Genomic DNA, 12,664 nt, shown 5'->3' with positions numbered 1-12,664 from the left:
TACTTCTTAGCTAACCTTTTCCCTGTACTGTGAGGTTCCACCCCCATGTCTCCTCCTCTATTTCCTGCCAGAAGATACACCAAGTACTTTCCTGCCTGCCTCTCTGATCACCTTGGCTGCAGTGGTCCAGTCTTCTGGAAGCTCCTCCCGTCCACCGAGAGCCCGTCTCACCTCTTCCCGAAAAGCTGCACAACACTCGTCCTGTCTCAGCTTCCACCACATGGTTCTCTTCTCTGCCTTTGTCTTCCTAATTTTCCTCCCCACCACCAGTCATCTTACACACCACCATCCTATGTTGTATATATATATATATATATATATATATACACACACACACATATACATATATAAACATATATATATATATATATATATATATACATTTAAACAAATAATAAACATACCCTTCCTGGCTCAATGACAGACTTTATTTTAGCACCAAAAAAAGAAAAGAAAGAAAGCTCAACACAAGGCAAAACGGAAAAATGTGTCAGATTGTGATTAGCATTTACTTTGCGATGGGGTCTTGAAATCTCATTTTCCTGGTCCATTTAAGTTCCAATGCGCTCTTCGTCCTCTGAGATAAAGGTAAATACAATCTCCATTTGTAGGCCACAAAAGCATTCTTGAGAATTTATTTTTAATAAAAAGTTCATTTTGTCTCAAACTGTGGGAAACCTCATTTTGAACAACCCGGATAATTAAAAATTCAGCTCAAATCTCAATTAGAATACTCGCCTGCTATTTTGATAAGAAAATAATGTACCAAACTCGAAACATTTAACAGGTTCATTACTACCATCATCTAATTTTCTTGATATTTCAATACAAGATGATATGAAAGACAAAGACAAAAATGAAAGAAGGCAGAGCACATTTTCAGCGTGTGTGTGCGTGCGTGCGCTGAACATGACACCACAGGCGGCAGGTCCATCGAGTTGATTGTGCATTTTAAGGTTGTTTTTCTTCCAACAGAAGAGCACTGAAGAGAGAAAGACAACAAATCAAGATCAAGGTTGTTATTTAAGAACACAAATCCACTTTGTCACTCGAATGATGAGTCAGTTTTGTCAACTCCATTTTGATCAGATATTGTTATTGGCATTGAAATGATCTTCAGGAACTCTAAAGACTTAAAAGACCCTGTTATGTGAATTTCGTGATTTCTTTCGAAGTACATAATGCAGTGTGAAAAAGACTCATTGACGGAATGAGTCTTGACTGCACGGAAGTGTGTCACTTCCGTGCACTTCCATGGGTTCAAACTCCCTTACTAGATAAGAACTTGAGCGCTTTCGATTGCATCAGCGGTTAACCGGCGCGACTGCAACACGCAATTAGCTAGTAGCTATGCCGACACCCCGAAAATGCATCTTTTCTTCGTATAGTCCGCTGGCGTCGGTGATTTAGAGTGCCTCGCTGTCGGCCGGAAGAATGAGGAGGGATTTTTTTTTTTTTAAGTTTAGAGCGCCTCATGTTCGCAGTGTGGCAAAGTTCTGGTGGGATATATTCCAGCCAGTGGAGGTTTTAAGCGGATACGTTTTCATGGCCAAACGTAGTTACCGTATGTGTAGATGCATCCATCATTCCAGGTGGTAGAAGTGATATTTGATTGACTTTTGAGCGGGCCTGATTTCAGAATCTTTCCAATTTTGAAGCTTCCTTTTTTTATACTTTTGGATTTTCTTTTCATAAATTCATTTGACAGGATTGCTAACAACACTCTTCTGTGGTGTGTCAAATGTACAAGACATACTGTATTTATTTGCACTTTACAGGGACTTCAATAAATATGCTCGTATACCTCGTCTGCGGTGACTTTTTTTTTCTCCTTTTGACCGTTAGAAAGCAAATCTAGAGAATGTGCAGCTCGCGACATCAAGAACAACGCGAGACCTCTCATTTTGATCATGTTGACTGAACCAACCCCTCCAAAGAAGAGCCCAATGAAAGGATCCTACAACCTGTAAGACTTCATTAAAATAATGAGAATAATTACAAATAAGACAGCACACTGCAGACATTCTATATTTGGCAATTGAGATGGAAGCAGAAGCCACAAAAAAGGTAAAGAATCTAAAAGTTGTATCATTGTAGCTAAGGGCTTGTCTAGGCATCATTTACTGCACATACATCATTATATAGTCACTTTCATGTATGCAAAACCAACCTCACACACTGTACTGTGGTGATTTAATAGTCATTAGAAATACACTTTAAAAATCACAACAAATCTCACGTATGTACAGTAGCAGATTAGCACATGGGACAAAAGATGGCACAACATACTCGAGGCTTCATAAAATAATCTCTCTGCTCCATCAGACACTTGAAAGGAACTCGTTAACATTCGGGATATATATAACTTTTTTTTGTTTGTTTGCTTCATTCAATCTCGGCAGCAAGTACAAATCACTACAAGGCAAGAGAAGTCCTTCCCGCGTACAAAACATGAATTGGTCGGTCTGATCTAGAAGGCAATGTTTAGTCATGTAAATTGGGCTATGGCTGAAGGTAGAGTGGTGATTTGTTTCGATTTTGGCATCGTCACACGTCCGTAGTCACGTCCTGGGCGCAGCGACCCCGAGTCCGAGTATCCCAGAGATGGGGGCGAAGCCGTCTGGGATCATGCACGTGGTGGAGAAGGCAGCGGTACGTCATCCGCGTCGGGATACGATGTCAGGCGGAGTGGGCGGGGCAACGGACAGTAGCTGCATGAGTTACGGTGATAAGGCCAACTCAGACGATCACACAATGGCAGCCGCTCTTGTCTTTCTCTTTTCTTGTCGGTTCCGGCGACGGTGGACATTCCTGTTCTTGGAACTTTCTGGGAGTTTGGAGAAAGCGAAGCAAATGTACTTTAACTTAAGCATTTGCAGACTTGCATTATCACCAGTTCCCAAAGTTAATGTGTGTCGGGGGGGGGGGGACCTAACCTTCCTTATATAAAGTATACCAGGGGTGTCAAACTCATTTTGTCATACAGTTTTGAAATTAGGAGCCAGAAAAAAAAATTACACTATTAATCGATTTAGTTTAAAAGGGGTATTTGTACACATAAAGTTACAATATTTCAACGTTAATAATTGTGAATACAATTTGCAATTTTGGCATTAGGCAAAAAAAATAAAAATTGAAGTCGACACATATGATTTGGTTTTGTGGTCCACATAAAAGATCTGCCACTCGGGCCTCCAGTTTGACACCTGTGAAGTATACAGTAAAGTCCACCATATCGGATACTGTTGATGAATTTCATGTGAAGGTGGTTTGTTGGTGTTGAATATTTGAACAACGGAATACAGTCGTTTATGTAACATGGGCTCATGATGGTGTACATGCTAGTTGAAGGGTGTTGATGCTTTGCGGTTTATTGTTTGTGGATGTTACGAATCGCAGTGAATAAAATACATCCATTTTCTACCGCTTATCCGAGGTCGGGTCGCGGGGGCAGTAGCTTTAGCAGGGACGTCAAATGTTCGTAATCCAAACGGAATTTTTAAGTGTTTCAGTGCCATCTTGGGCATCTATAAGTAACTGCAAACCCCTTTTAGGGAGGTGCATCAATTATTCAGTGGGGTTTACTGTATCTGAAATAAATATTACTATTCTAGTATTACTTTGGTGTCACCTCATGGAATACTGGTGTTGATGAGGTTAGCTTCAATTCATTGATGGTGTGTTTTTATTTACGAGCTTGTTGGTGGTCCTTAAATGCGTTTCAAAGTGAAACAAAAAGTAGGTTTTTACTAGACTATACACCGATTTTATCAGTCTTATCGGTATCGGCCGATAATTAGCATTTTATGCTGATCAACTTTAATGTCATAATTCGCCGATCCGATCAATGACGTCTTTGATCGGCTCCGCAAAAGACATTTACTCCGCGTCGCCATCGTGCACAGTATATTTGAATCCAAAGGCTAGTTTATTTTTAGCCTTGTCGCACATCTTTTGGCGTAGTCCTGTAAATAGCTGACGGCCAATAAAGTTATTTTAAGAAAGGAAGGAAAAAAAAAAACATGTCAGCGGTGTGGAACAGACAACACATTTGAGACTCAGACAACAAGACAAATTTGCTCTTTCACGATTGCACTGTCAGACGACTGCAATAAAATCTTGTATTCCGATACCACCGCATCGTCTTTTACGATCATTGGGCTTCATCTTGTCAACTCAAATGTGACTGGATACAGTCGTTACCGTGGCGACGACAACAAGAGTGGATCACGCCGACTGTATTATAAGAACAGAATGGGGAAAAACGTGTTGGTGGTCACCGGTGCTCAGGAAAGGAGAGGACGTTCGTTTAAGGCTTGATGGAGGTTTGCTCAGGTACTTGAACTCTCTTCCACTCTGGAGTTTTCCACGGTGAGAGGCGCCGTGCAGGTGTGGGTATACTTATTGTCCCCCGACTCGGCACCTGTACGTTGGGGTTTGCCCCGCTGGACTAGACGGTAGCCTCCCTCCGCCTTCGGGTGGGGGGACGGGTCCTGACTGTTGTTTGTGCCGATGCACCAAAAACAAGTTCATAGTAATTTTTGGAGTCCTTGGAAGGGGTGCTGGAGAGCACTCCCGCTGGGGACTCCATCGTTCTGCGGGGGGACTTCAATGCTCACGTGGGCAATGACAGTGAGACCTGGAAGGGTGTGATTGGGAGGAACGGCCCCCACGATCAGTGTTCTGTACGGTGTTCTGTTCTAGACTTCTGTGCTCCTCACGGATTGTCCATAACGAACACGTTATGGACGTTAATGTTCAAGCATAAGGGTGTCCACACGTGCACTTGGCACCAGGACACCCGAGGTCGCAGTTCAATTATCGACTTTTTGGTCGTGTCATCGGACTTGCGGCCGCATGTCTTGGACACTCGGGTGAAGAGAGGGGCGGAGCTGTCAACGGATCACCACCTGGTGGTGAGTTGGCTCCGATGGTGAGTGAAGATGCGGGCCCGACGAGGCAGGCCCAAACGTATTCTGAGGGTCTGCTGGGAACGTTTGGCAGAATCCCCTGTCAGAAGGAGTTTCAACTGCCACCTCCGGCAGAACTTCACCCACATCTCGGGGGAGGCGGGGGACATTGATTCCGAGTGGACTATGTTCCGCGCCTCCATTGCTGAGGCGGCCGACCGGAGCTGTGGCCGTAAGATGGTCGTTGCCTGTCGTGGCGGCAAGCCCCGAACCCGTTGGTGGACACCAACGGTGAGGGATGCCGTCAAGCTGAAGAAGGAGTCTTATTGGGCCTTTTTGGCCTGTGGGACTCCTGAGGCAGCTGATGGGTACCGGCTGGCCAAGCAGAATGCAGCTTTGGTGGTCGCTGAAGCAAAAACTCGGGCATGGGAGGAGTTCGGTGAGGCCATGGAGAAAGACTTCCGGACGGCTTCGAGGAAATTCTGGTCCACCATCCGCCGCCTCAGGAGGGGGAAGCAGTGCACCATCAACACTGTGTATAGTGGGGATGGGGCGCTGCTGACCTCGACTCGGGACGTTGTGAGTCGGTGGGGAGAATACTTCGAAGACCTCCTCAACTCTCATCGACATGCCTTCACATGAGGAGGCAGAGTCTGGGTTCTCTGAGCCGGGCTCTCCTATCTCTGGGGTTGAGGCTTAAAAAGCTGCTCGGTGGCAAGGCCCCAGGGGTGGATGAAATTCACTCAGAGTTCCTAGAGGCTCTGGATGTTGTGGGGCTGTCCTGGTTGACATGCCTCTGCAACATCGCGTGGACATCGGGGACAGTGCCTCTGGATTGGCAGACTGAGGTGGTGGTCCCCCTTTTTAAGAAGGGGGACCAGAGGGTGTGTTCCAACTACAAGGGGATCACACTCCTCAGCCTCCCTGGTAAGGTCTAGTCAAGGGTGCTGGACAGGAGGGTTCGTCGGGAAGTCGAATCTCAGATTCAGGAGGAGCAGAGTGGTTTTCGCCCTGGCCGTGGAACAGTGGACAAGCTCTACACCCTCGGCAGGGTCCTCGAGGGTGTGTGGGAGTTCGCCTAGCCAGTCTCCATGTGTTTTGTGGACTTGGAGAAGGCGTTCGACCGTGTCTCTCGGGGAGTCCTGTGGTGGGTGCTTCGGGAGTACGGGGTACCGAACCCCATGATACGGGCTGTTCGGTCCCTGTACGACCGGTGTCAGAGCTTGGTCCGTATTGCCGGCAGTAAGTCGGACTCGTTTCCGGTGAGGGTTGGGACTCCGACAAGGATGCCCTTTGTCACCGATTCTGTTCATAACTTTTATGGACAGAATTTCTAGGCGCAGCAGAGGCATAGAAGGGTCTGGTTTGGTGGCCTCAGAATTGCATCTCTGCTTTTTGCAGATGATGTGGTTCTGTTCGCTTCATCAAGCCGTGATCTCCAACTCTAACTGGAGCAGTTTGTGAAGTGGCTGGGATGAGAATCAGCACCTCCAAACCGGAGACCATGGTCCTCAGTCGGAAAAGGGTGGCGTGCCCTTCTCCGGGTCGGGGATAAACTCCTGCCCCAAAAGGAGGAGTTCAAGTATCTTGGGGTCTTGTTCACGATTGAGGGAAGAGTGGAACGGGAGATCGACAGGCGGATCGGTGCAGCGTCTGCAGTGATGCGGACTTTGTAACGGTCCGTTGTGGTAAAGAAGGAGCTAAGCCGAAAAGCGAAGCTTTCGATTTACCGGTCGATCTACGTACCTACCCTCACCTATGGTCACGAGCTGTGGGTCGTGACCGAAAGAACAAGATCCCGGAAACAAGCGGCCGAAATGAGTTTCCTCCGCAGGGTCTCCGGGCTCAGTCATCCAGGAGGATCTCAGAGTAGAGCCGCTGCTCCTCCACATCGAGAGGAGCCAGATGAGGTGGCTGGGGCATCTGGATGCCCCCCGGACGCCTCCCTTGTGGGGTGTTCCGTGCATGTCCCACCGGGAGGAGACCCCGGGGATGACCCAGGACACGCTGGAGAGACTATGTCTCTTGGCTGGCCTGGGAACGCCTCGGGATCCCCTCAGAAGAGCTGGGGGAAGTGGTTGGGGAGAGGGAAGTCTGGGCGTCCCTGCTAAAGCTACTGCCCCCGCGACCCGACCTCAGATAAGCGGTAGAAAATGGATGGATGGATTGATAATGTAATTTAATTACCGTAAGTTACCACCCATTATTTCTGTCATGTTGTAATGTTGGTTTGACCTGACTGATTCGAATGCACGATCTGGCGAGAGCAGTGATTTCCAACCTTTATGGAGCCAAGGAATATATTTTACAATTGAAAAATCTCACGGCACACCAACAAAAATATTACAACAAGTGGATACATGAATTACTGTATTTACGTCCTGCCATCTAAAAGAAGACCATTCATTTGTTCTGTCTGTCATTATGCCTCACTGGCATAAATAGAGGAACAAAGATGCATTATTTATCGTACATAAAAAATTTTTAGCAATTAAGTACACAAGTATATACAGTAAATGAACAGGTCATTTAAGTAGACACATTCCTCCATCTTGTGATCGGATCGGTGATAGTTTATCGTTTTTTTAAACTCGCTGATCGGCCCCAAAAATCCTGATCGTGTAAAGCCTAGTTTTTTCATCTTTTATGGTAAGTGTTAGAGTATATATTAGCTCTGCAATTGCCAGTTAGTTGCTCCTATTTTGTGACTATTGATGCTGACAATCTCGATATCTGTTTTCAAATAAAGCACATACCTAATTACTCTAACCAGCTCGTGGAAAGCCTGGTCGACGTTCATACGAATTTTGGCTGAAGCCTCCATGTACGTGACCTTCAACTGTCTGGCCAGCTGCTGGCCTTCTTCTTGGGTTACCTGAGACAGACAGACAACCATGGGAGAACCAACATACAAACCATCTGAAAACACTACAAGACAAGATATTTCATGTTCAAACTGATCAACTTGATTGTTTTTAGCAAATAATCATTAACTTGGAATTTTATGGCTGCGACACATTCTAAAAAGCTGGGACAGGGTCATGTTTACCACTGTGTTACATCACATTTTCTTTAAACAACGTTCAACAAACATTTGGGAACTGAGGACACTAATTGTTGAAGCTTTGGAGGTGGAATTCTTTCCCATTCTCGCTCGACGTACAGCTTCAGCCGTTCAACAGTCCGGGGTCTCCGTTGTCGTATTTTACGCTGCATAATGCGCCACACATTTTCAATGGGAGACAGGTTTGGACTGGAGGCAGGCCAGTCTAGTACCCGCACTCTTTTACTACGAAGCCACACTGTTGTAATACGTGCAAGAATGTGGTTTGGCATTGTCTTGCTAAAATAAGCAGGGGCGTCCATGAAAAAGACATTGCTTGGATGGCAGCATATGTTTCTCCAAAACCTGTGTGTACCTTTCAGCATTAATGGTGCCTTCCCAGATGCGTACTAACATGGCACTAACATAATTTCCAAAAACAATTTGAAATGTGGACTCGTTGGACCACAGAACACTTTTCCACTTTCCATCAGTCCATCTTAGATGAGCTCGGGCCCAGAGAAGCCGGCGGCATTTCTGGGTGTTGTTGATAAATGGCTTTTGCTTTGGATAGTAGAGTTTCAAGCGCCGAACTGTATTTACTGACATCGGTTTTCTGAAGTGTTCCTGAGCCCATGTGGTGATATCCTTTACACATTGATGTCGGTTTTTGATGCAGTGCCGCCTGAGGGATCGAAAGTCACGGGCAGTCGATGTTGGTTTTCGGCCTTGCCGCTTACATAAAATCCCTAAATTCTTTGCAATTGTACGTTGAGGAACAATGTCGTTAAACTGTTGGACTATTTTCTCCCGCACTTGTTCACAAAGAGGTGGACCTCGCCCCATCTTTGCTTGTGAATGACTGAGCAATTCAGGGAAGCTCCTTTTCTAGCCAATCACGGCACCCACCTGTTCCCAATGAGCCCGTTCACCTGCGGGATGTTCCAAATACGTGTTTGATGAGCATTCCTCAACTTTCTCACTTTGTCTTTTTTGCCACCTGTCCCAGCTTTTTTGGAACGTGTTGCAGCCATCAAATTCCAAGTTTATGATTATTTGCAAAAAACAATCAAGTTGATCAGTTTGAACATGAAATATCTTGTCTTTGTAATGTATTCAATTGAATATAGGTTGAACATGATTTGCAAATCATTGTATTCTGTTTTAATTTATGTTTAACACAACATCACAACTTCACTGGAATTGGGGTTGTAATTTGGAGATTCACTGCAGAGTGTTAAGTAAAAATATATATTGAATACATTTTTAATGAATAGGTTTGCTTCTAATGTATGACGTAAAAGTCTAGTCTTTTGGATCATATACACTAAAAACAAAGAAACAAAACAAAAAACGCATTTAAAAGCACTCTGTGCGTGTAAGGATCTTTTCCACCACGTGATGGCGCTGTAGACACGCAGAGGAGCTGTGTACCAACACCCGGAAATCTCCTGATTTTTTTCCTCCATCCATCCTCCCCTCCCGACATCACCATTTCTACAGCTGGCCCTTTTATGCTCACATCCTGTCGGTTAGCAGCTAGCCGCAGCTGCGACGCTTGCTTCCATCTCAAATATGCAAATATGTGAAATGGTGCTGATTAGGTCATATTATCTCATCAGACCATAATCCGTTGGACTTACCTGTCTCTGTAGTTCCAGATCGGCTTTGTTCCCTACAAGGATCATGGGGAATTCATCTCTGTCTTTGACTCGCAGAATTTGTCTTTGGAATTTATAGATTTCTTCAAAGCTGTGAAATACACAACGTGGTGTGTTACATGGTGTGTTGCAGTGCAAATGAATGACAGTGCTGTTCCAATGACACACGTATCAGCTAAGAAAAAAAAAAAGATTGCAGCCCAATTTACATCCAAATAAATACATTTGCTCATATGTTGCTTTATTTCTGAAGTCTGACTTTGCCCCATTTACAGTGCAGTTCATCATTTGCGCTCCAACTATATTGCAGAATTATAAGCGATTTTTTTCCTTTTTCTTTTCTTTACGGTATGCAGTGCTGCCTTGAGATAACGAGTTTCATTCATTCTGTAACCACGCTCATAACTCAACACACTCGCATCTTTTCCCACTGAAATGAATAGAAATGCCATTAATTAAATACATAATTGAATACAATTGAACATCGTCAAATAGTGTTTGCCACACTGGCTATAGTCCTGCTCCTTCTGGTGTGCCCGCCTTGGCCAGCTTGGGGCAGTAGAAGACAGATGGATATATGCTGTTCATTGAGGGGCCTAACTCCTCTCAGCATATCAGTACAGCACTAATATTTTTTTTCTTTGCAGAAGATAAAGAATATATGACTGAGTACTGTTATACTGCCTGTCTTCGTATGTTGCTGCACTCTTTGTGTTCAATCCATTGCTTAAAGGGTTACAGCATCGCAACATAAAGTCTATTTAGCATTTAGCACTAGCGGACTGAAAGTTGAAGCTATGTGGCTCATTTAGATACAAAAAGTGTAATTCTCTTCGTCCATGGTTAGTTTGACAGTAAACCTCAACTGGGAGGGGCAGTAAACAGCTTGAAGCCTCTTTTGTTGAATAATTATGAACTTTTCTGAATAATTATGTACAGTAATAGAAAATAACCGGGGAAAAAAAGGATGCCATTCCAGACACAAGTCCACAGACAAGTTGCACCTCGTAAATCTGGAAAAACTCGACTAGTATAAATGGAGGGAGGAAAGACTATTGACAACATAAACACTGGGAATCGGAGGTGTGGGTCGGGGAAGACGATTTCAGCTTAGTGGTCGACTGGGTAGGAACTCAAAGACAGTAGCAATAATGCGACACTTGTATGGGGTTATGCGAACCAGCTGAGCGAAAATGTCAACCTCTTCACATCAGGTTTTCACACAAAGAGTCATTGTGGCTTTGTAAGGCGGGACATGGCCTGGTGAGTGACGTGTGCGTCAGCGAATGAGAGTGTAGTTGCCGGTTGTTGGCTCAGGTTCGAAGCTTTCTGTTATTTCAAGTACTCTTGCGAACTGTGTCTATGTAATTACATAAATAATAACTTCTTGATAACAGTATTGGTTCTCACAACCCATTGTGTACCTTACAAAGTAACCGTTGACTGTATTTTGTACCTTTTCACACAGGGACAGGTAGCTTTGAATAGATTTTTTTCCTTAATAAATAAAAGCATCATTTAAAATCTGCATTTGATGTTTTACTTGGGTTATCTTTGATATTTACGTTTGTTTTATGATCTGAAACATTTAAGTGTGAAAACTATGCAAAAAAAAAAAAAAGACAATTTGAGAAGGGGCAAATAGTTTTCACAGGACTGTAGCTTGTTCAAACACTTCAGTGAAGCTACAATATCGTTAATTTATGCTCCAAGGCTCCTTATTATGACTTCACTTTATGAGCAAAAACATTCTGAATGTCTTGGTCGACAAAATTGAACTCAAGTGTGGAAAACAAAAGAAGAAGAAGACGTTTTGCGACAAGATTTATGTTATGGTTCTGGTTGTTGGCGCTAGTAAGAGGGTGTAACTACCTGTGACGAGTAAACAGTCGTGTGGGCGCACAACGAAAGAAAAGAGGCAAGCACACACTCGTTCGTGATGAGAACTGTCACTTACCTTCCTCTGTCAGTGACCGAGAAGACGAGCAGGAAGCCCTCCCCCGTCCTCATGTATTGTTCTCTCATGGCTCCAAACTCTTCCTGCCCAGCCGTGTCGAGAACTACACGGCGTGCGATCAGACATTTTAACACGCTATGACATGAAGCCCGATAGTGTTGGACGAGTGCGTAAGGATAGCACTTACTGTCCAACCTCGCAGCTCTTTCGTCAATCACACACTGCTTGGTGTAGGAGTCCTCAATCGTGGGGTCATAGTCCGTGACAAAGTAGGACTGCAGGACAAAAAGAAAAAGACAAAAGATATACAGTGCTCAATATATGACACGGACAAATCAAAACTAATGATGGGTATACAGGTCGTAATCGTTTCGTCCAGTGGTTCTCAGACTTTTACCACCCCAAAACAATATTTAGCTCTGCAAGTAACACTATCATGACCAACCGTAAGTATAGTAGCAAAGTGTTCATCAAAAACAAGAGAGTGGTTTTATTCCTAAAAAAATACATTTAATATTATTGTAGGGGTGCACCGATTAAATCGAATAATTTGAAAGTCATACACTCTCAAAGTCACAGATAGTACAATAGCACGTGAGGATGGCAGCCCCGAGTGGACAAAAATAATACCTGAACCTTACGTGCACATGTCATTGTGTTTAATAATCCCATCACTCGAATACTTGATTGTACAAATGTTGCATCACTGCATCCCTAAATTATTGCAAGCCACTGTAAGATCATGCTGTACGACAGGGCAATTTTTTTCCACTGAAGCTGGTGGAGGAGTGACAAAAACAACAAGTTAGAAGACAAGCAGTGATCACGACTCTCCGCATGGCTTCTTCTCTATAATACAAAGTAGCAGCTCCGATGTGGACCCCCTGCAGAGACCAGCAGGAAAAGCTATCACAGAACATTCAGTCTTATAAAGAGACCATGACGACTCGCGCCAACCCTCCGCTGAGAAAACAAAAAGAAATATCATGCGACACAGTAGCTGAGATGAAATTAAATTTGAGGATATTCATTACAAATCTTTTTGAGCGTATCGAAGACGACACCAAAATCAGTCCCCGTTAACAAACGGATT

At 44.2% G+C, this 12,664-nt stretch overlaps 1 protein-coding gene across 2 annotated transcripts in view; it reads right to left on the bottom strand.

Moving 5' to 3' along the window:
* Positions 1 to 424: 424 nt before the first annotated feature.
* rras2 (RAS related 2) overlaps positions 425 to 12,664 on the bottom strand; it is a 39,899-nt gene continuing 27,659 nt past the window's right edge. The window contains exons 2-6 of one of the 2 annotated variants that reach the window (XM_061670918.1): positions 11,759 to 11,846; positions 11,572 to 11,674; positions 9,597 to 9,705; positions 7,667 to 7,785; positions 425 to 982 (exon numbers count right to left, since the gene is read on the bottom strand). In XM_061670918.1, coding sequence (XP_061526902.1) covers positions 952 to 982; positions 7,667 to 7,785; positions 9,597 to 9,705; positions 11,572 to 11,674; positions 11,759 to 11,846 — 450 coding nt within the window. In that variant the 3' untranslated portion in view covers positions 425 to 951. Of the gene's footprint in view, positions 983 to 1,958; positions 2,828 to 7,666; positions 7,786 to 9,596; positions 9,706 to 11,571; positions 11,675 to 11,758; positions 11,847 to 12,664 lie in introns of those variants that run through there. The other variant, XM_061670917.1, reaches the window with a different exon arrangement.

The sequence above is a fragment of the Phycodurus eques genome, chromosome 2, assembly GCF_024500275.1.
Source record: "Phycodurus eques isolate BA_2022a chromosome 2, UOR_Pequ_1.1, whole genome shotgun sequence".
Lineage (NCBI taxonomy): Eukaryota > Metazoa > Chordata > Actinopteri > Syngnathiformes > Syngnathidae > Phycodurus > Phycodurus eques.
This window is presented reverse-complemented; position numbering and strand designations above follow the sequence as displayed.